Below are 25485 nucleotides of genomic sequence, written 5' to 3' on the forward strand. Positions count from 1 at the left end.
AATTTTTCTTCCCCAGTAACTATAAAGCATCTACGGCATACTCCCAATTATCCGGGCTAATGATGGGGATAGGCGGCACTAATAATCAGAAAACACGAATAATCCAAAATTTCACTTAAATTTCATGTAATTTTCATAATTCATGTAAAACAGACAATTTAATATTATTTTTGCACATTGTCTGTTATTTAAGGTTGCTCTGCAGAATCAATCATAGCCATCTTTTCCCAACCACAATCTTTATAGTGGCGATAACATGATTGTGCTCGTATTCCTACTGCTCCATGTAATCCCTGGTTTCCGAAAACCGATCACCCATGTCTGCAAGATCACAGATTCAGAAAATTGGTTTGCACAAATGTTTCAAAACCACGGCGCAATGTCGGAAACTACACTGTCAGGCACCAGGTTGCGTAGTCGCATCTCGCGCAAGTTGCCCGGTATGCAACTGCAGCAGGTCGCCGCTCTATGATCACTGAATGCAATCGCACACTGTGATGTTAGGATAATATGAACACAGAGCTTCCGTGAAGGCAATGGGCATGCAATCACCTCATCGCACAGCAGCAGTTATAGAAAACCAGGACTTCAGGCAATTTGTCTACGCAAGCAAGTGCCTGCCTATGAAAAGGAGACTTTGTTGCTTTCCACAGATTTATTTCGTCCGTACTTTAATTTCGAATACTAATTTCGTACTAAATTTTGAAAGCAACGAAGTCTCCTTTTCATTTTCGTGTATTAATTTCCACAAAGTTGAGCCAAAAACCATTGAATGCCTGGCTATGAATCAAGAATCAAACTATCTCTACTTCCACTTCGCCCGCTGCCTTCACTTCTGCTATTCCCTTCCTCTCCAGTTTGACCTAGACTAGTCGTGGCGTAAATACGTCCAAGTGTGACGAAATCTCCGGTTCCCTTGGGCCTTGTTCAACCGAATGCAAGGCCATGATAATAATTGCACATTTGCGATATGAAATATACAATTATAGATTGTAGACAACATTTCTCTTAATATGCCATTGGTTAACCATTGAAGAATCTTCTAAATTTAATCAAGAGTTTTTTCCCTCCACTGATCGTCGTCTGCATGCTAGAGCAGACATGCAAGTTAACTTGAAACATTCCTTGTCAAGAAGTATATAGATTATTTTTCTTTTAGGAAGAGGATTCTAATGGAAATAAGTGTAGCCTTGCATTAAAATGCTAAAATCCAGGTACCTTTGCGTCTGATTAATTTTTTTATAAAGATCACGGAAAACATTGATGAAGTGTAAAACTCATGTACGGATAAGCCGCAGCCGGGTAATCGGGAGTCTGCTGTATCACCAAGTCACTGAGCACGCCCTACTGCTCGAGTCTCTAATTCTGTAGTTTATAGATTTAAGACTTGAAAAAATATAATAATAGTTCCACATATAAGATTACTGGTACTACTCTGGCAAGAATTCTTACCAAAACCACCATAATTTTATTCACTATGATATGACCACTTGATAAGGAGTATACTATAGGGTGGTTTCCTATTATTTTTTTATTGCCTTAATCGAAAGATTATTACTCCTGGAGTACGTATTTCACGCTTTTAGATTTTTAAATGACAATATCTATTTTTCGCGATTAAATGAAAAGTGAAAATTTTCAAGCGCACGAAAACGCGACGCTCAAGTATGAATGCCGGGAAATATCTCCGTACGTCGTATTTCTGGTTCCCCCTCCCGCCCGGTGAGGTGACCTTGAGGCGAGGCTTAGCGCTGATACGACGCAGGCTTCCAGCGGGTAGCTGAGTACCTTGCTGAAAGGTAGCGCTTGGCTTAAAAAAGGTTTATTAATACCTTATCAAACGAAGAAAACTTTCCGACGTTAGCCAGTTTTAGTAGGTGATTATTAAGACAAGTTTCCCTGAGCTCTGTGCCTCATGCATGCATTGGTAACCTCAGACGATGTATAACTCCTATCCTCTAGTGTAGAAACTAGGTCCCTGTGACGTCACGTGGAGTGGAATCGCATGGGCGCCAATCTGGCCTTTTTCAAATGAGGATAAAATTTGACCCTTGCCATTCGTCTAAACCGGTATTTCAAAAACCAAATAATTTGTGTATTATGAATACACTAATGGTGGGTAATGAATCGCAATCAATGCCTTTCGTTTTCTTTGATGAAGGAAACTACCCTATTGCTAATTTTGTCACTTTCCCTGAATTAAAACTGAATTTGAGATTCCAGTTCACTTTGAGATGATATGACATTTTCTTATTCCATCCAAGAAGCAAATGCAATGATGCAAATTAAAAAAAAACTCCAATAATCAAAGTGATAAGTAGATAATAAGTGAACAGCGCTTATGAACTAAAAGGTTACCTCTTCTTTAGTTTTCCGATTCTGGACTGAAGTGGCATTATTCGTGTTAGCAGGAGGACCACTGGCAGCCAAATCCTTTCTAATAGCTTCAATGCTTTCCTGGAGGGATTTCACAGTTTTAAGGATAGCCTCCCGTTCTCCTGGCCTGAGGAGACCAGCAGCTGAAGCATTTCCACTGTTTGCAGCAATATTCCCCTTTTCAAGCTTTTCAATGAGGATTTTTTGTTGCGCAAGTTGTTTCTCCACCAACTCCTGTTTACGTTTACGTAGGTCAGCTGTTAGTTTTATAGCTTCCTGTAAATAGATACAATTAATTATAATAATTTTTTTGGTTTGACAACATCACTACAAAATATTAAATTCACTTCGTAACACCAAAAAATATTTGATAAGATTTAAATTAAAAAAATAAGTAATACAAAATGAAAATACTTAAACAATACACTAATTGTTTCATAACATAGCACCCACTTTTCTGGTCTCTTCCTGTTTCTTTTTCCAAGCTTCTTTGGCAGCTAGCATTTCTTGAGATTTTTTGATTGCTGCAGCAGCCTGAAGATGAAAATTGCATCCATAAGACATTGAAATTATCAAGAATTAAAACATATTTCATAAATTGCATTTGGTTTATTTAAAACAAAACAAATAGCCAATATGGAAACATAAAATTTAGTGGACTCTAAGAAAGCATGATTCCACAGACAGAGAGTAAGAGGGTTCTGGGCGAACCCTTCGAAGGATACCACACACCGGGGCCGGGAACCAAGCCCGTGGCTTACACGCCCGATCACCCGGGGAGGGGGAGGAGAGGAAGGGAAAAGGAAAGAGGCGCCGCCGCGATAGGAGTCCATCAATGCCTCTGGGAAGGGAAAGGGATGGGAAGAGGGAAAAACACCCCAACGCGAAAAGAAGCGAAGAGGGCCCTACTATTAGCGAAACCAAGCATATGCAATTAATGTGCCAGCGATTTTAGTGGGTTTTCCTATAAGGAAGAAAAATCCATCGATCAAATCGCTAGATAGATCCCACGGACAGTAAAATGGAGTTGTAACAAAGTCTCAGTGATGACTAAGTATGAATGCTGGGAAAAGCCCGTGTGACGTCATTCTGGTTCCAGCTGCCGCCGTGTAAGGCCACCTTGGTGCTAGGCTATGAGCGCCACTATGATGCAGGCTGTTAGCAGGTAGCAGAGTACCCTGCTAGGCAGATAGTGCTTGGCTTAAATAAGGATTATTAATACCCTATCAAACGAAGGAAACTTTCCAACCATAGGCATTTTTAATAGGTGATTATTAACAGATGTTTCCCTGAGCTCTGTGCCTCATGCATGCATTGGTAATCTCAGACGATGTAAAGCTGCTATCTTTTCACATAGAATCTAGATCCCACATGGGTGCCAATCTGGCCTTTTTCAAATGAGGTTAAAATTGACCATCAACATTCGCCGACACTGGGATATCTAAAACCAAATAATTTGTATATTATGAATATACTAATGTTGGGTAACGAATCGCAATCAATGCCTTTCATTTTCTTTGATGAAGGAAACAACCCGATTCATAAATGGCTTACCACTGATTTTATGAAAACTTAATACATTTTGCTTAAGTAGACTATTCATTAGGGATGGACGGATCCAGGATTTTTTTCAAATCCAGATCGGATCCTTGATATTCGGAGCCAGATCTTTCGGGTCGGATATTTTCGGATCCAAATGCATTTTCAAATTCCTGATGCTGCTTCCCCTGATGATTGTTCAATTTCTTGGGAAGAGTCACACTATGTGCCTGACATATTTTGCCTTTTTTATTTTCCACGGCTGAAATTCTCCTACGTAATCTCTGCGAGAGCTTTCAAACAAAACGGTTCATGAGTAGGACAAGAATCGCATGCGACGGTGCATTAAAAGAAAGAATAATAACTATTTCCACCCTTATGCTGGGCATTGATTCCACTGAAGCTATTATTTAAAATTTCAGATCCAGATCCGACATCTTCTGCGACTTTGGATCCGATATATCCGATGACGGGCAATATCCACGGATATTTGGATCCGAGGTATCTGATCCAACCATCTCTACTATTCACACAAGTAAAGAGTAGGCACATAGTAGACTATTTGTAAATTGGTTTACCACTGACTTTATGAAAACTCAATACATTTTGCTATTAACGTTTCATTCAGGAATGCAATGATGAGTTAATACTTGTTGGCTAATTATCACTTCAGAGACTTTTCCTATTTTAGATACGTTCAGCTAAAGTTTTTCAGTTGTTTCTCAAATACTATAATCAGTGGTAAAAAAATAATTCAAGGGTTTTTTTTGCTCAAGCTACTCAAAACGCATTTATGAAGATATAAGAGCCTCATCTTTGAGACACCATCACTATTTATTGGAACAGTAAACACTAAAATAAATTCAGAAGATGCTCTTTTCCATCCACAAAAATGAAAACGTAGTTACATAATTGGCAAAATCTTTAATAAGATACAATAATTATTCCAGAGTCTTAGATTATGGTAGCAACTGAAGTCTAGCATGAATGTGGCTGTCTTCTAAGTAAGACATTGGACCACCCACCCTGAGGATTTGATAATTACGAATAAATTACGATAGTAGTCGTGAAAACGACATAGAATTTGCGATAGCTGCATGTTGAAAAATATGGAAAGGCAAAATATTGATGTTATAGTTGAATTTTAAAAAAATTATGTGCAATTTTTATTTTTATTACATAATGCCTCATCAATAGTACCTTCCAATTTATCTACCTTTACGATTTAAGGACGAAAAACTTTTTCAAACGTTTTCAATCTCTTTCCCTCATATGCTTGATAATATATTTCATGAAATTAATAGCGTTTTTCTTGTTACTTGACCCCTGACTTCACAAGGCATCATAACTGTTGATGCCAACGCAATGCCAATATATTTTACGTAGAGATGTGCGAATAGTATCCGCGAATACTCGAATACCTCGAATATTAGAAAGTATTCGATATTCGAGGTTTCGAATAGTTATGCGAAAAGTACCGCCTCGAATACTTCGAATTTCGCGTCATACACTGTCGCACGCACGTCGTTGGTAGTTGACTCGGAAAAATGTAGAGAACTGTAGTCATTTAGTGCTCGCAGCGTCGTTTTACGCAAGTTGACAAATTACATCAAATTCGTGGATTTTAGTGGTGAAAAGAGTTCGACGAGGGGAACCGAAAATGGTCGGGTGAAAAAATCCGAAAATCCCCGATTCCCCCCACCAGGAGAACCTCAGTGCCGTGGGATAGCAACCTTAGGGCATTTCCCAAGATCCACTATCCCCCTCCATTCAGCACTCGCCTCACCCACTCTGACGCTTTCCTCTTCTACGAAATCAAACAAAAGGTTCCAGCTCGCTCAGGGATCGCATTACGAAGACCCCTGCTTCGAAAAAAATATCGAGTTACGAGAACAATAAAAACGTGTTTCACGCCCTCCCCCTTTTTCTCACCCACTGACCTTTTTCTGGCTACCTGCTTCGAAGTTCTCCATTTCTGGAGGTCAACTGCTGTGTGAGTACCGTGGGATACTTACATTAGCGCATTTCCCAAGACCCGGTATCCCTCTCCATTCAGCACTAGCCCACCCCTCTGAGGATTTCCTCTTCTTCAAAATAAAAAAAAGGTCACAGCTCGCGCAGGGATCATATTACGAAGACCTTACCTTCGAAAAAATACCGGGTTACACGAGAACAATAGAAACGTGTTTCCGGCCCTCCCTTTTCTCCCCCACTGACCTTTTTTTTCCTACCAGCTTCGAAGTTCTCCATTTCTGTGGAGGTCAACCGCTGCATGAGTCATCTATTAGCACAAAAGGTGTCTAAGAATGACTTTCGTCAATTGATGTTACACCTTTATTGAATTGAAATATTAGTAATGTGCGCGTAATTTCAAAAAGAATAAGACCAAACACGACGTATTTCTGAGTTTATTTAAGCATTTTACGCAAAGAAATAAATGTCAAAATACGACGGAGGCTTAGCATTCTGGCGAAACTCGATATGAGCAGCAGAGCTTCTCGGAAGTTGATGCGGTATTTTTTTCCGAAAGCATATATAAAGTTACAATTAATGAGTGGTGCTATAAATCTTTATTGTTACAGTCCCAGACAAAGGGATATTTTCACAGAATATTTGGTTTCTCCCTTATAGCAATTCCAATTCATCTTCTTATCTCGTGAGAACTCCCAAAGATGGACTGAAAATAATTGAAGAAAATCCGGTGGAAAAGAGCTTGTATTTTGCAAAATGCCTCAGATTGTCAGCTAGCACTTGGCAGCAGAAGTGGGGGTAAAGCGATGTTAGTTGAATTAATTATATGCCCAATTGTTTCCATAAAATTAAAATATTCATTAATCAGCTAAATTCCTGTTCGAATCATTTAAAGTAAATCAAAATTACTCCCCAAAATCTTGTGTTGCCTGCTGCATAGGCAACCGAGTCAAACATTCCAGCATTCATCATTTAGTATTCGAGGTATTCGAAATTCGAGGTATTCGAATATTCGAGCAATGATTTAATATTCGAATTCGATATTCGAATTCGAGAAATCTGCTATTCGACCCATCTCTAATTTTACGTGTTGATGTGTTTTCTGTATCCAGGAAACTGGTCTATTCTCCGGGAATATCATTAATCCGGAAGGCGTCTGGTCCCACACATTCCAAACTTTCAATCTTCCACTGTATTCATATTTAATAATTCAACAAATATTCATTAGCATCAATTTCTCCCAATTAATGACCCCATTATGTGATAAATCTAGGAGTCTAACTGAAATTTTTATTTGTAGAGTGTATGGACAGCAGATATAAGAGCAAAAGGAGTACAAAAGAAAAAATCCAATACCAATAAACAAACATAATTACCTGGGCCTTAATATTTTCTTGGGCAACTGAAACAACTACAACATCCGTGGTCTTCTTCAGGGCTGTAGGTATGTAGACGGTCTTAGTTAGGTTGTTTCCTGACATTATTACCTGTGAAAAACAAATAGAAAACACAATAAATTTAATTTAATTCATAAAATAAAACAAAAAAAAATTATTTGATTATTCAATACTCAAATTGCACCATTCATTCGTTCAAATTTCATGCATAGAGTACTACACAGCCAATGCACTAAGCAAACAGGTTCCCATTACCATATGAAGAATTGCTTGGAGGGTTATACAATTAAATATAAATCATAAGTGACATGTCTACTGAGTATTTAATTTCAACATTAAAAAGCCCTTACAACAGTACGCTAGAAATATCATCATCAAATTAGACTATCATAAAAAGAATTCATTATTTACTATAGTGGTAACTTGGCACCAGGATATAAAACCATTCAAATAATTTTACCCCATTTCTATAAAAAAAACTACCCATAGTGTGACTATACCATGCGAATAGATTTAACTTAAAACTGCCCTTAATGAAGGAGCCAGCCACATGAAAGTATCAACCAATGTGCGAGTGACATAATAGCATTCATAAATTAAAACATGCTTAGAGTATAGCAATGAAAAAAATGATTCAAGGATTGGTCAGATCTTATAAAACCCATGGGTTGAAGATTCCATCGAACTCATTGATAAGGGATTTGAATACCAGTTGTGAGGATTCTACATTCATTGATACAAGTAGGCAGCTATATCCACTCCCGCTCCTGAGCTAGCTTCCTTCCTCATTCTATCATCTGAGAGACCGCCGCAGATTCATGCGAATATGCGGTGACGCAAGTATAATGGTGACTTTATATAACTCAGAATGATGCCTTTGCCACTAGAATGGAAAGTAGACCAAATAACACACCCATATTCTGGCATTGCACAGCAGTGGCGCAGCGATGGGGGATTTTGGTGGATAAACCCCCCCCCCCAGAGCTTAGAGAAATTTTTAAGTTTAATCCATTTTACTTAAGTGGATTGATTTTACTAATAGAATAGTGTAAGGGTTAATAAAATATCTCTCAGAAAGCCATAAAACTCACCATTTTGAACCATTTATCTTAAATTTCTGCTATTTATTAATCTCGCACCTACCGCTTATCCTGGTAGGTATTCCATACCCCCACACACCCCGGTATTAGTTCCACCTAAACCCCCCCCCCCCCTAGCCTTAATTCCTAGCTGTGCCCCTGTTGCACAGGTCCCAGCATTGAGAAATTAACGGTGATCAACAGCACTGGAGAAGTGAGTAAATATTAATAAGTAGTGGTAGTAGAAGAATTGAGCACTAGGGTGCATCGATGGCTAGGTCATTCTGCACTACTACTCAATCATTTGATTAAAATTGCATAATAAAGGGATCTTCCCCACACAATTTATTTACATAAAATAGGCAGGAACTTTTATATTGTATTAAACAGACCTATTTCATTGAGAAACAAAGTTGTACTATTTAAATTAGTAGGGTGGTCTCTTAGAAGGGATTCAAGGTCCCCTATATTGAACCTTATCAGCCAGTCACAGTATTCGTCACACACTGTCAGGATGTGTCGGATACTTAAAGGGCACCTCTACTCATCACACTGAGGGGCTTGCTTCTCTTTAGTGAACAGAAAGGTATGAGTCAAAGGGCAATGCCCTATCCTCAACTGTGTGATTACTAATTCTTCCCTTCAATTGTTCCTAATAGAGGAGGGCCAAGTTGACCTTATCGCCTTGATGCTTTGGAGTTTATCATCATTCAGAGTCCTCCACGACTCCCTCCACTGTTCAAGTACAGCTTTTTCTAAGTGACGATCTTAGGTCTTCGTTGGGAACTAGCATGATTTATTTATCTAGCAAGAATAGTGATTTATTGTCACCAACCTGCTCCTCTCACCTAAAAAACACACAATTTTTAAACTACAGAAATTTCGAGCCAAGTGCTCCAAGGGCTGCAAGTCTACCCTGGTGCTGGATGCCTTGGATACATTGCTATCTCCCGCAGGCATAGCATTCGAAATCATGATCTGTCTAGATCATCTGGCTACAGGGCCAATAGCAAAGGGTGGGCCAAAACATGCCTTTTTAAAGGATCAAATATGCCCTATGCGGGAGAGTTGCCGACATATCAGGGGCTCAGATCTGAAATTTTTCAAAATTGGAAATTATCAATCACCATCACCCTGGTTCCAAAGTTAAAGATTTTACGAATATTCAGGTTGAATTTAGATACATGCACTGATGGACAATAAGTCACTGCTACTGATTGTAAGCCTGTTTAGGAAAAAGCAGTGATAAATATAGCATTCAAGGTTATATTGATGAAGTTTGGAGTTTATCTAAAGAATTATATTGTTTTATGACGGGTGAGGATGATCAATAAATGTTGAGCATTTGCAACCCGCATGCCACCCAAAATGTCTGCCTGGGGTGGCACGCGCTCACTCTTGGTGCAACATCCCAGGAACCAAAGGGCAGAACTGAAAGATATTTGAGGTGAACCACTAAAAATGTCTAATGAGTCGTTGTAAAAAACAGAAAAATTATAGAATAATCCGAGAGAGACATCATCTTCACTCGTGTCCGAAATACACCCAAAAATACCAAAAGTTCAAAACTTTAAGTGCGATGTGGTACATTTTCCTGGTATCCGATTGCAAAAATAATGTACACGATTTATTTTCTCACCAAATGGAACGAATCTGGGGTGTGACCCAAAATAAATTCGAAAACTTTAAAAACAAGGACCACCCTACTAGGCATATTATGCAGGCACTACAGTTCTTTCACCTACCATACATTGAGTTTCTAACTAAAAGTGTGTCCTTAGTAGCCAAACCTACACATATAACTCACAGGGGATTCAATAGAAAATGTCTTTAAAATTAACAGCAAGTGGTCTGTAAAGGAGGCAAGAGCATGAACTGACAATAAATATAAATGAATCAAGGAAGATTCACTGGTAGATTGACCAGATTAGTTACCATTTTTTCCCTTTTTGCACTTAACATATGATGAAAAATGAAGTTATCGAAGGATATCAGCTATAGCAAATGCATGTTATGACAAACAATTTTCCACAATTCATGAAAACTCATTACAACATACTTCTGACCTTTTGAGGCTGAAACTAGTCGTTCGATTATAGCATTTACCAAGTACTATAAATATGCTTCACTAACATTCACAACAATATGACAAGCCTTAGATATATATATATCTAACTGATTAACCATGCAAAATTAACCAGCCATTGACTTAATTACATGGATGAGACAAATGATAAAAAGTTCAGCAGCCTCTACAATTCACAAGATGCAAATAATGTCAAAATTAGAATCAGAAGATTAACTACTTTTTGCCCCTTTAAAGAAAAATTGGCTAGTAATAGAAAGTTCAAGACATTGAACAAAGAAAAACTTCATTAGTTTAAATAATGCTTTCCTGATTTTTTAGAGTGAATAAATTTCCTCCTTTAACCAGGATTCCCAAATGACCGAAAACCCAGATTCTCCCACAGAAGATCTAAGAAATAAAAATTTAGAAGCTGCTGTAAAAGTTCTAACTAGATGTGAAGAAACCACTGAACATGAAAAAGCATTGAAAATGGCAGTGAACAAAATAAAACTATAAAGAGGAAGAGAGCTTAGCTCGCATTTCACGAGCCATAACAGACTCACTTTCTCATTCTCCAGTGGGGGAGGGAGAGAGAGAGCAGAGGGAGGGGCAGAGGGGACAAGGGGGGTGGCTTTCGGCTGCAGCACGTTCAGGACCTTGGTCGGGTTGGGCATCATCATCACTGAGCCCAGACGCTCCTTCACAGAGGGCCTAGGGGGAGGGACGTTCTCTTGCTTTCCCTTTTCAGGTGGAGAGTCCAGGGGGGTGAAGCGGGAGTGGGAATAAGGATGGGGCACAAGGGTAGGGAGAGGAGGGTAGCAAAGAAGAAGAGACACATTTCGTGAGCCACCAAAATGAGCCACAAAGCTGTGCACCCACGCGGGGATTTACTAAAATTACGTACCCAAAAGTATTCAAGCACACAATCATAATGTGTTAACATAACACGGACAAAAGTTACCACGGATTTCTATTTTAGATGCATCTGAGAACACAAATCCAGGAAAAAATACCTCTTTTTTTATTCTTTATGCCCAAATGCACATCTTATTTTGACCAATTAACAGCTCATTTAACATTTTGATGAAAGCACTGACAGATTCAGAATAACCAAAAATATTGAAAGGCACTAAGTAAATACTCCAATTGAATATGTTATTCTCTCTTCTTTTATCTTCTAAGTTGACACTTAATTTTTGTAATGAATATTATCACAGAACCTTAATAATCAACATGTCATCAGTAAAAGTCCTTAAATTCCTATTTTATTCACCCCACATAAGCAATATTTTCTGGAGGAAAATATGGCTTATGTATCGTCTTTTGTATAAATGCCTCCAATCACCTTAAAAATATTAGAAAATACAGTAGAACCTCTAATTTGCGAAGTAGAATGTACCCAAATTTCTCTAGTTTGTAAATTAAAGGATTTGTATAAGATATTGCCACCAGGCAAGTGTAAGGCTATCATCAAAAAAGCCATCCCACTTACATTATATGGGGGTATTTTAGTAATATGAAACGAAATTCTTAAGTACATATACAAGGTCAATACTATGAACAACCATGATTGAAACTTTTAAAAACCATCTGAACATTGGCCAAGCCATGGCCGATGAAAATGATACAAATACATGACAACCACTATTATTTGACGTAAAAATTAACTGACTGGGGGATTATTTGAGATAGACCCCTAAAAATTATCCCAGCCCTTTTCCTAGTCTACCTTGCCAATTCCTCCCCCCTCCCATGCTATTTGCTTCAAAAGAGCATATCTTTGTTTAAACGGAAGTTCATATGTAGCAGACAAATAAATTGTGTGCCTGAAACTATTGCCAGAGGGCCTGAGCTTCCTTCCATCCCACTAATCTACTGAAAACCTGACCAGATGCTTATTGCTACTCTTGTGACCATTTCTCATTAAGTAAGTTCCTGTGGTGAATAAAATCAGTTCAAAATGTTCCAACATTCTTGAAACAAGTGGTGAGTTCCCATGAAATGGGGGATAAATTGCCGTTGATATATAAACACAGATGAATAAGAGGATGAGTTGCTGCGAAGGTGGGGGTGGGTTGTGAAAGAGGCTGTGAGATGCCATGAAAAAGACTTGAGTCCCCATGAAAGCAGGGTTGAGAGGCAGAGGAAGATGGTTGAGTCATCATGGAAGAGGGTGAGAATCACATCAGGCAATTTAGGACAGACTGCTTTTTGCCTTGTCCTATCCACGGTGCACTGTCAACCATGGCCAGCATTGGCTTGGAGCCCCTACATATTAAAAGGTGTACGGAGGTGCACCATGCCGGATGGAGATAAATAAGTTCCTAGGAATCCACAGAAGTTGTCCACCCCATAGTTAAAAACACCATCCATGATGCAATTCGATGTGGCTGAAGGCCCATAGTAAAGCCATGGCGCAGAGTCATCAGCAGAGGATGGTTAAAAGTCAGATATCCGTGTGAGTGGAATATTCCAACAATAATGGTCGTTTGTGTACGTTTACTTGTTACATTTGTTGAACACCCCGGTGTAAAATGGCCAATAAGAGCTGTATCCGGTGGTTTGAGAATAAAATATTAAAAAAATAATAAAAATAAGAGATATCTCCCCCCTCATTGTCATGAAAGAGTGCCCCACCCATTGTCATTGCACTTCTACATCAATAGAAATTGGGATAGCTACTGGCCTTAAGTTGTTAAGTTAGGGAAGTGGCTGAGTAAACATGGAATCATCAGAAAAGAGAGTTATGCCCAAGGTTCTTACACCTGTAGCCAAAGCTATAATGACCCTGGACCTAGCTCATTTATTTACACCCCTTTGAATAGGAGTCATTATCTACCAGTGAGAAGAATGTGAGTCAAAAGTTTTAAGTGTGAGATGAAATTTCCTAAACTTTAGTGGCCCAAAACTGAAAGGCCTTAAAACTTTTAAGCTAAGGGATTGGACAGATTTAGCCTGCCTGGACCATGGAAACTAAAAGGAATGTGCATTGCAAGGTAGAGATTTTTCAAAGTGGAGATGTCATACTCTCCAAAATTTCAAGGCCAGAGAATTTGAGAAAATTCCAAAATTTTCCCATGAAGTCGTTTAAAAATAAGAGTAGGGACTCAACCTGTTTTCCCATTTTTAATTCGGGGAAAAAAGGAAATTGACAGCTGATTTCATTGCTGTGGTTGAAAAAAGAGTGGCAGGGCAAATCTCTACATTCCGATGGGGTACCTATATCCATTTCAGTGGACACTTAATGAACCATTAGATGTTGTAAAATTGAGGTGGTATCACTCCCAGGGACCAGGGTAGGCACATCTGTGAACAATAAAACAGAGGTTTCGCAAATTGGAGGTTCTTTTACACAACTTTTCGTATCTGGACGGAGAGAGTGGTTTCTGAAAGGGGGTCACTTCGGTAACAGGTTAATAAATTGGAGGTTTTACTGTCGTAAAAATTTTTACAGAATGCATGAATTTTTCCGTTTTCAACCCATATGTTGATGACAGAAGAGAACAATAAAAATTTAGTTGTAGACTCAATAACTCTATTAATCAAAGACATCTACCAATTGAGGCTTGGTTTCACTACGAATATAATTGTAGGCAGGTTATCACACCAGAGCTGAACAGGCGAAAGTAATATTTCACCTCAAAATATGGCACATATTATGATTTCACACATGCAAGAACTTTGATAAATGAGATGCATACATAAAATATAACAGATGCAAAATTAGATACAGACACAAGTTTTTTTTCAATATCTTAATTGATCCTTGCAGAAGTATAAATGACTACTTATGCAAAGAAAACTGTGATAAGTACAAACAAAAAAAATTAAATTTTCTTGATTCACTGTTGCAAGAACATGCATTTATTTCTTGTTAAGTAGATACAAGGAACTAAACTCAACCCCTTCAACTAATATTAATACCTCTCTCACAGTGGCAAACTTAAGGCTCATATAAATTCAATATTTTTGATCAAAAAGTACTAATTGCTTAACACTGACTTTGTTTAAGAAAAAAAATAGAAAATTTCACTATTGTAGATCACATTCATTCAAAAAGATGCCATTCCCTAAAAACAATCGATGCTTAGTTTCACTTGGAGATTACAATATGTACCTGAAACTCACTAACCACAGCTCTCTTCTAACAATGGTAGCCATAGATTTTATAGCTTTTCAGCTTCGCTCACCACAGACATTGACAAGGATATTAAAGGACGCTTATTTGAAGAATATGAAGTAAGCATTTTTAACTAGGAATATTTATTTATATTTAAAATATTGCTGCAGCAAAAATAGTAATGTTTACCATAAAATATACATTACAAATACACCTTAAATATATTCATTCAATTCTCAGTGATTAAAAAGGCAGATTTTTTTACCAGAGACATTATGATTCTCCGCTCATAAAAAATAAAATTACAGGAGTAAACATATAATTGTTGAATTTGATAATATTAAAGTAGCTTTAAAATAAAACATGCAATCCTCATATACTTTAAGAAACATAAAAAATCATACCTCATCTTTCTTGTTGTGCCAGAAGACCTTGATGAACCTGTTATTCAAAACGGCCTCTGTACTTCTATAGGCGGCATTGGCTTCAGCATGACTACTGAATGTTATTAGAGCTGCTTCTGGATCACCTTCAAAGCTCACCTTAAAAAACAAAGTTTAAATCGCATCATTTATATGGAAGAGAAGATAGATGCTTATATTACCAATTAGCTTAAATCTTAAATTTACATCAGAGCTGAGTCACTACATAAGAAGCCCAAAACCATAAGCACGCCACACAGCAAAAAGCTTGAATTTATGAGGCATGGCAAACGAAGCATTAAAAATTCTATGCTATACACAAACAATAAATTTGTGTTAGAGATGACAAGACCATGCCTTGAAAGCAGTTATTCAATCTTAAACAGTTGTGGTCATGTGTTCTGACAATGGCATAATAATATCAAACAATAATTTTTAAGTCACAATTTATTTGAATTCATCATCATTTATCAAATGACAAAATCACCCCTTTCAATATTAGAGCAATCCCAGTAATCTGACACACAACTGTGATATGGCTGCATTATATAAAATGCTGGATTACTAGAAATGGATATGAAATAAATACAGCTCACAAAAATAATTTTGAATATTAATTACGGAATAAAACGTTGACTTCGAAGCAAAACATTACAGTAAAATATTAAGTTCACTGCATGCCCTCCAGACCTTATTTAGTAACATAACTTACGTTTTCTTCCAAAATAGTAGGTCAAGTGGGTTACTACTTAACCAAAATTGTGCACCGATTACATGAGAATACAGCAGAGAGACAGATGCCAAAAAAGAAAAAAATTCTTATCGTGTATTGAAAAATATTTTTTTTAATCTTTCATTAAAAGTAGGGATGGGTCGAAAAGTAGATTTCTCGAATTCGAATATCAAATCATTGCTCGAATATTCGAATACCTCGAATTTCGAATACCTCGAATACTTAACTATGAATGTGAGAATGTTTGACTATGTCGCCTATGCAGCAGGAAACCCAAGATTTTGGCGAGTAATTGTGATTGCCTTTAAAGGATTCAAACAGGAATTTAGCTGATTAATGGAATATTTTAATTTTATGTAAACAATAGGGTAGTTTCCTTCATTTAAGAAAACGAAAGGCATTGATTGTGATTCGTTACCTACCATTGGTGTATTCATAATATACAAATTATTTGGTGCTAGAAATACCGGTCTAGACCAATGGCAATGGTCAATTTTATCCTCATTTGAAAAAGGCCACATTGGCACCCATGTGATGCCACTCCACTTGACATCACAGGGACCTAGTTTCTACACGAGAGGATAGGAGTTTTACTTCGTCTGAGGTTACTTATGCATGCATGAGGCACAGAGCTCAGGGAAACATGTCTTAGTACTCACTTATTAAAACTGGCTAAGGTCGGTAAGTTTTCTTCGTTTGATAAGGTAAGCTTTGGTAAGGTATGAGCGCTCTGAGCCTCGCCCAAGGTCACCTCACAAGGCGGGAGGGGGAACCAGAAATGCGTCACACAGACTTTTCTCCATCATTCCCACTAACGCGTAGCGTTTTCGTGCGCTTGAAAATTTTCACTTTTAATTTATTCGCGAAAAATAGATATCGTCCAATAAAAATCTAAAAGCGTTAAATACGTACTCCAGGAGTATTAATATTTCGATTTAGGCAATAAAAAAATAGTAGGAAAGCACCCTATTTGAGCATTACGCCAAAATGCTAAGCCCCCGTCGTATTTCTTCGTCTTTCCGGCATTTATTTTCCGGCGTAAAATGCTTAAATAAAGTCATAAATGTGTCGTGTTTGGTCTTATTCTTTCTTAAATTACGCGCATATTACTAATATTTCAATCCAATAAAAGTGTAATAATAATTGCCGAAAGTCATTGTTAGACACCTTTCGGGCTAGTAGATGACTCATGCAGCAGTTGACCTCCAGAAAGGGGGAAATTCGAAGCAGCTTGGTAGAAAAGGGTCAGCAGGTGAGAAAAGGGGGTGGGTGCGAGACACGTTTTTATTTTTCTCGCGTAACTTGATATTTTTTCGAAGCTAAGGTCTTCGTAATACGATCCCTGCACGAGGTCGGATCTTTTGTTTGATATCGGAGAAGAGGAAATCGTCAGAGTGGGTGAGGCGAATGCTGAAGGGAGGGGGATAGCAGATCGTGGGAAATGCGCCAATGTCACTATCCCACGGCACTGAGTTCCTCCCTGTGGTAGTTTCATCTCCTGGGGAAGATTCAAAATAAGTGCCTGTCGTTATTAGCCACAAAGGACACATGGTAAACACCTCGTCTTATTTTTATCAAAAGATGGATGCGGGAAAATGGTCAGTGGGGGAGAAAGAGTGAAGGGTGAAACGCGATTCTGTTATTTTCCGGTAACTTTATATTTTTTCGAAGCTAAAGTCTTCGTAATACGATCCCTTTACGAGCTGGGACCTTTTGTTTGATTTCGGAGAAGAGTAAATTGTCAGATTGGGTGGGATGAATGCTGAATGGAGGGAATAGCGGATCGTGGGAATTGCGCCTATGTTGCTATCCTACGGCACTGAGTTACTCCTGACTGGGGACACCTGGGATTCTCGGATTTTTTCACCCTATCAATTTCGGTTCCCCATGTCGAACTCTTTTCACCGCTCTAACCCGCGAATTTGATATAGTTCGTCAGCTTGCCTAAAACGGCGCTGCATGCACTAAACGACTAGAGTTCTCATTTTTCTGAGTCAACTACCAATGACGTGCGAGCGAAAGCGTATGACGCGAAATTCAAAGTATTCGAGGTATTCGAGACGGTACCTTTGGCATAACTATTCGAGATCTCGAATATCGAATACTTTCTGGTATTCGAGGTATTCGAGTATTCCCGGATGCTATTCGCACATCTCTAATTAAAAGCTAACAAAATTATTTTAGCCAATGAAAGGTTGTCCGCCTGGGATGCCAGATACTGAACACACAGGATTACTCTAAGGTTGGATTAATGAGGTTATACTGTAATTTACTACTTTGTCTCAAGTCAGCGAATGCCACTGATCTTTTCTCATGATATCCTTTCAATAAGTTTACACTTTATCACAAGCAAATGGCATTTGTACTTAATTTGTCAATAAAAAAGAAAATAGTGCACAAAACATTAAAATGCTATCAGAGTCAACAAAACTTAATTTAAAATTGTGAAATCATTATAAATTTGGTAAAAATAGGCCAGCTTCTGAATAACAAATTTGAAAATTTTAGGCCCCTTGAACTTCACTATATGGTTCATGGTTCTCTTGTGTTGAAACAAATATTTTAACATAGATGGATGCATAAGCTAATGATATATTCAAAGGAATAGAACGCTCCTATATGAAAAATTTGGATCCAGATGTGTGACCATGTTTGTAATCCATAATAATTACCAAGGAAAAAATACCCACTTGGCTATGAGGCCCAGGTACAGCACAATATGCAGACCAGGTTCCTTGATGGTAAGGCAATTCAACAGAACTTAAGATACAAACCACATGGATTGACATAGTTGTAAATTATCTTTTAGAAAGTCATTTAAGGACCAAAAACAACAAATTACAATGTTAATAAGACCAAAGTGAAGGCAAACAATCAAAATCCTCCAAAGTGGACCCAATTTTGGTAGGTAAGTTTGAGATCCCTGCCCCATATTGAATGGGTTGATAACCTGAGGCCCTACCTATGTAATTCCCCCATAAAAATCAGACGTATACCCAACGTTTCTTCCTTGTAAATTTTTTTCAAGGGCAATCTGTAAATGACTGCTGTATAGAAATTGATTACTGTATCAAAATGCTACTCATTAATTAAATTATTGTGACTCTTTAATTTGTAAGGGGTATGATGACTCCTTACCTGGATGTTAACAATCTTGCCAAACTTGGCAAAATGGTTGTTCAGGTGAGCAATATTGTTCAAGCCACGAGGCACCTTTTTCAACTCCAAGGAGCAATTATTAGGATTGTTTTTCCTAGGTCCAAGCCGACTATAGTCAAAACCAGCTTTTCTTTTGCCAGCTCCAACATCACATTCCAACTCCAACTCTGGCTCCTGAAATTGTAAGAATTCAATGATATTTTGAAGTCACATCGGCACAATTTGAAACACGGACACACAGAATGTAAATGAGCAAAAATTCCTCACAAAATTAAGCACAAATAGGAAATCTATTCATTTTAACAAACTGAATTTGCGAATGAAATTTTCCACCAAGCATTAAAAAAAAATTTTGCCCATCCTTTGGGGAAAAATGCCAGTAAAAGTATAGGAATCAGGGTCTAGATTACTCTACAAGGGTTTACTCCCATGGCTTCAGCTCTTTCACTGTTCTTTTTTTTCTTTATTTATTTATTATCACATTGCCCGTAAACAGCACATGACGGCCTTTTACAACGAGGGTTTCCAATATTAACAAAGTACAACACAAACACCCATGCCCTGGATAGGGATCACCTACCCAGACGGGATTCGAACCCACGACCTACAGATTGGCAGGCGAGGACTTTACCCCACCGCCACCGAGGCCGGCTTATTTTACCATAGTGCAACAAGGGAAGAGATGATAGGCACTGGAATAGGCTTTAAGGGTGGAAAGGGGAGGTTGATCACAGAATGCATAACAGGCTCCATCATCACTCTCCGAACAAAATTTTCTATTCCAAATGATCAGAAAGTCTGTCTGATTAAAGATAACACTCAATTAACCTTTCGATTCTGTGACAAGAGTAAGAACCCCCAAGTTTAAATATTCTGTTCGCCGGGAAAGTGTAAAATCATACATAAGAGTAATAAATCTCCTGAAGAAATGGAAAAAAAAGACTAAGATGATTTTCAACTCAAGATTTTCTCTGAAAATGTTACAAATGGAGGGAACGACACTACTGCTAAAGTACTTCTGTATTTCACATTTCTTAGGAACATAGGAAACAATTAAGCCTGAATCACACGATCACTTTTTTTTGTCGTGAAAGTAATCACTTTTCCCATCGCAAAGAGCGATCGCTCTGGTGATCATTTTTCTGGATCACACGGTCACTCCTGCCATCGCTTTTCGCATCATTTCCGATATTACAGCTAGTTGTCATAGGACCCGAATCATGTAAATATAAAGCGTGTTTGTTAATCTATGTCGTTCCCACAATTGTCATATGTTATGCTGCAATCGCTCCATACGGTCATGCGTTCCGATTGGCTGGTATGGGGTTTTAGGGACGGTTTTAGCGACGGAAAAAGCGACCGGACTAGTGATGAAAAATAGCGATGGGAATCCTCATCGCGATCGCGAACGCGAAAAACAATTGCCGGCGACGATCATTTCGCCTAGTGATCGCGATAGTGATTACAGTAAACTCTCGATTATACGAAGCAGGATTTTACGAAGTTTTCGATTATACGAAGTGATAGTGAGGTCGCGGCGAAAAGCCTATGGTAAATACATGGTGCTATTCGATTATACGAAGTTTCGATTTTACGAAATGTTTTGAATTTATGAACCCCGGATCGGTCCCCAGGAGCGAAAGGCATTCGTTTATACGAACTATGGCGAAATATTTGTCAACAAAACTAGTTACGCCGGCGTATGTAGCTAAAAAAAAAATTAGCTATCAACTGTGGTTCATCAAAAGTGTGAAAGAAAGTGTTTGGAGAGAAAGGGTTCGCCTCAAACCTCACAGTGGGAAATTAGGGGAAGTAGGAGTTAAGTAAAATATCGCGACTGACATAATTCCCCTATTTACGTGCCCAATCGTAAACATCGCATCGACAATACTTCGTAGTTTAACATGTCAGGAAGGTCGCGCGGGGTATTTCGTACACTCCTAATTAACCCTTTGCACTGCTATGAACGTACCTGGTGCGTTCGCAAGGCAGGCTGCTGTGAACGTACTTCGAAGACTACTTGACTACTTTTCGCCGAAGCACTTCGAAGGGTCCCTAATCCGGGACCCTTTCCTCGACGAGCTCACCCTCGCTGGCCCCTCTCTTTGTCCCTCCGAGCCTTTCTCCCCAAAAGTGACCGCTCTGACTGCATTTTGAAAATCTATCAATCAATGCCGTCATCAAAAATAATTGTTTGCATCGCACTCCTGCCAATCAGGCATTCAAGTACGTCTCTGAACCGTGTTTCTGGGATGAGAAATAACGATTTTGTTAACTTTGCTAAAATGGCCAAGTTAATAAAATTGTCATTTTTCATTGCAGGAGCACGGTTCAAAGACGACCTTTATTTCCTTCACTACAATCGCAAATTGCTGGAAATCGTCCGGATTCCCTTTGATAGCGCATCATGAGGATGTTCTCGAGGTTGGTAATTGATGCAACTAGCCTACTAGTAATTCTACCGCTATAATATCACGGCTATAGTTGATTCGTTACGTTATACCTTCAGGAAGCTGCAGCGGATAAAATCGTGGAGGAGATTAGAGGCTTAAAAGATGATTTTGAAAAATTCTTGGAAAAAGCAGGAAGAGCACAGCGCGCAACATCAAACGATTATATTGCCCTTGACGATGATCTCCGGGCTTGCGACAATGGGACGCCGGTACATACGTCGGAAGAAGCAGCGGCCGGGACTAGTCAGAATAGCAGTGACGACGAAGATGAAAGTGAGGAAGTAATTTCACCAAATAAAAAAGAAGTACACGCTACCCTCCAAACATTAAGATATTTTGATCTGGCTAACGAGTTAGGTCCCCAATTTCATTCCCATTTATGTAAGTTAGAAACCATTGTGGAAGCGGCGATGGAGAAGGGCAAAAAGAAAAAAATGACAGATTTTTTTAGTAGTATCTTTTCGTGTATACAATAGCCTTCCTGAGTAAACAACTTAAATATCTTAAGTATTGGGCTCTATTAACCACAAACTTATTTTTCAGGCTACCCGTAATGAAGACGCACTTCTAACTCTAACCATGAACTTTCTTCTCGTGCGTCTCCCCGTTTTCCCATGCCGAGAGATCTTTCTTTCCAAAGTCTTTGTTTACTTCCTCCCGTGGCCTTCTGCTGATCTTGCTGACACCCACCTTACGCATCCCAAACCCCTCCTTCCCCAGCATTGCCCATTCACTCCCCCCTAAAGTTACGGAGCTTGAGTGTGTCGTAGAAAAATACGCCCCCCAAACGTAAACTGAGGCAGAGCTGAAGGCCCTTTCCCCACCCTTCTTTCTCCTGCCCCCTTCACCCCACCATATGCTGACCGCTTCTTTCCTCAGGCAATCCCCATCCCACTCTTATTCACCCCACCCACTGAGAGTATCTTCCACTGTCGGGGAAATGGTGCCGCACTTATAATTGTCTCTCTTCTTCTCTGCTGACGTTTCAATTGAAATTATTTTCATTGCTCTTTCCTCACTATATTTATTTACGATTATAGCGCGACTATTTTTTAGTGCTAAAGCTAAGAAAAATCTTATCTCTACGTCAATGATTCTTTGCATAACTTTCATTACATACCCGGTTGGAACCTTGCTCCTGTCGGCATAAAAGAAGAGAGAAATACTATATGAACATAGCACTTCACACCCGGTATGAAGAATATGGTCCTGATGAAGAATTAAGTCATTCGTAGCAATGTCTGCTAAGATGACGGAGCACAGTATCCGGACGGAGAACTCAAACAGAATTTACTTCAAATATTCGCCAGAAGATACCGTATAAGCTTGTGTAAGAGACGCACACGTGTAAGAGGCGCACCCCTATTTTGAGGATCGAAGCTATAAAGAAAAAAAATTTTGCGACTTTTTTTGTCCTATCGTGCGGTGTTGCAGACGTATGCCTGGAATTTCGACAGTTATCGAAATGTCTTCCTTTCAGTACTATTTGAAAGAGGAAATTTTGATAACTGCGGCGGTAATAGCGGCATAAGAGGGAGTAGAAAGAGTTCCGATCCTCTTTTCGCATACGTCATCGCTCTACATTGCTTGTCCTACTCACGAACAATTTTGTTTAAAAGCTCTCGCAGGAGTATTGCAATAGAATTGCAGCCGTAGAAAATTTTATGGCAAAACACGACAGGCACATAGCATGAACCTTCCCAAGAGATAGGACAACAATCGGGGCAATCTCAGCGCCTTAGGATAATAACCACGTCGTAGATTTAAGGCCCCTTGCACACGCACCGATTTTGGACGGCCGGTAAAATATCGGCCGTCCACATTCCAATAGTGAACAATGGGAGAACATTGGAGCTTGCACACGTACCGAACACGCGCCGGCACCGGCTAAATGCCGGTTAGCTGCCGGCCATTGTCACTGTGGATCGCCGTCGCCGGCTCAAAAACATAGCAACTTATCGTTTGACCGGTAAAAATCCGGCGTGTGTGCAAGCATCGCTTCGCCGGTAAAATATCGGCCGATATTTTACCGGCCGTCCAAATTCGGTGTGTGTGCAAGGGGCCGTTTTTTTCCTTTCCGGGACTCCATAGGAAAATAGGAAATTATCAAGTTAGAGGGGATCAATGGAAACGCGTTTCATCCCTACCCCATCTCACCAACTGACCTTTTTCGGTCTACCAGGTTCAATTCTCCGAGTTTCTGGAGGTCAAATGCTACGTGAGTCACCTTCTGAGCTCGAAGATATCTCGATATCTTTCAGCAATTGTATGACACGCACGAGGTTCTAAAAAGAATTAGACCTAACGCGACGTATTTCTGACAGCATTTAAGTTTTTTGAGCTCTAATTGATTGACACAAAGATATATAGCTAAAACAAGGCTACTAATATTCAACATAGTCCAAAGCGCACAATTTCGGAAGAAACAAGCGTAGCATAAGCGCATTCAAACAAGACGAGACGGACTGGAAACTTCAGGCAACGCAAACTGCGTATATCACATTGCTGTGCCTTCGCCTCTTCACTTTAAAGGCAACGACGTCACATGCAAGATCGGACGTGTTCTTCCCTTGCTCCTTCGCTCATAGCCTCGTAGCTTGAAATATGGAGCGCGCTCCTTCCCCTCGACCTCTCCTTCAGCGCTAGTCCAACAATGAACACACTCGTTCGAATTTTTTAAACCGCAGGTTTTGACACCAATATAATTTTCAGTTGCAAAAATCCTCATATAAGCGTCTGAAGATAATTTTTGAAAAATCAGGTGCTCAGCGTAATGGAAATTGCTCGGCAAGACAGATGTTGACGAATCAGTTATGTCCTTCAAAACTACGCGTTTCTATACATTTGATAAGCGATTACTATATGCAGCATAAATGCCGCGGGATACCCACTCGTGGCAGTAAATTTAGCGCGCGCTCCGGAGCGAATCACCCCGAGCGATCTTTTCAATGTTCACCTCTGGGGCACCGACGTGACGGCGCGATGCTTACAAGAAATTCAAACAGGAGCATTTTAAAAATACGTCACTAAGGGAGAAACTCCCCTACCTGCCGCTTGATTTTGACCCAGGGTTTCAGATGACTGACTCACGCTTTAAACCAAGGCCCCTCAGTTCCCCTTGGACTTGCGACCGGGTAGGGGAGGGGGGGAAGATAAGAAGTTTGTGTAAGAGGCGCACCCCCATTTTCGGCTGCAATGTTTGGGAAAAAAGGTGCGCCTCTTACACGAGCTTATACGGTAATCATGTCCTACGTAATTTATAATCGTAACTGAATCTCAATGAAAATAACTAATGGAAAAGATAGCACATTCAACTGAAAATACGGAGTAACTCGAAATATTAACTTACGAAAGTTATTTTGGAAACGGGTGGAGGCCCTCGTTTTTCTTTTTTTTTCTCGTCACTGAGCGATAGAGGGCGACATAAATGGCGGTTAGGCCGGCTGCCGCTAAAATTCCGTGGGTGCTGGAAACAAATATATATCTTACGCGAACTTAATAGTTGTTATTCGCTCCTAACCACAAATTTATAACATTAAATTCTTATAATAAACTTTGCAATTCATTATTTGATTACGTTTTCTAAGCTGGTCGGGAATTTCTTAAGCGATCGTTGATGTTGAAGTATGAACGAGAATTGGGAATTTTATGGTGGTATAATTATTTAACGATCTATCACAGCATAATCGATAACAAAAAGCCTTTTCTATGAATAATACCGAGAATAACCACCGAAAACGTTAAAATAAGACCACTAAAGACAAAAAAGGGCGGAAGAAACAAAAGCGAACATTTTTTCGTGACTTATGAAAAAGGTTTGAAATTACGAAACTCGATTTTACGAAGTGCCAATTTTCCGGGTCCCACTGACTTCGTAAAATCAAGAGTTTACTGTATTTTCGCGACAAAAAAAAATGATCGTGTGATTCAGGCTTTACATAGATATTAGTCGCTAAGAGTGGGACTTCCTTCCAATGCTATCCATTGAATTAATAGGTAAATTTTTGTCTTCTGAAGACGGATTAGGGATCTGAAGTATGTATTTTAATTCAGCATCAGTGAAGTAGCAAGAACATGAACATGACATAACAGTTCCATTGCAAGTACACCATGCCCTTAATTTTAACCTTCAAAGTCTTGGTCCCACGAACTCTGTAATAACGGGAGA

General features: G+C 39.1%; 1 protein-coding gene across 1 annotated transcript in view; it reads right to left on the reverse strand.

Annotated features, from left to right (window-relative positions):
- The window catches only part of LOC124154590 (RNA-binding protein 26), a 59463-nt gene that overhangs the window by 6009 nt on the left and 27969 nt on the right, over positions 1-25485 (reverse strand). Inside the window, exons 10-15 of the mRNA XM_046528417.1 lie at positions 18844-19038; positions 14955-15092; positions 10994-11170; positions 7263-7373; positions 2830-2910; positions 2359-2652 (exon numbers count right to left, since the gene is read on the reverse strand). Coding sequence (XP_046384373.1) covers positions 2359-2652; positions 2830-2910; positions 7263-7373; positions 10994-11170; positions 14955-15092; positions 18844-19038 — 996 coding nt within the window. The remainder of the gene's footprint in view (positions 1-2358; positions 2653-2829; positions 2911-7262; positions 7374-10993; positions 11171-14954; positions 15093-18843; positions 19039-25485) is intronic.

This window comes from Ischnura elegans, chromosome 2 (genome assembly GCF_921293095.1).
Source record: "Ischnura elegans chromosome 2, ioIscEleg1.1, whole genome shotgun sequence".
Taxonomy (NCBI): Eukaryota; Metazoa; Arthropoda; class Insecta; order Odonata; family Coenagrionidae; genus Ischnura; species Ischnura elegans.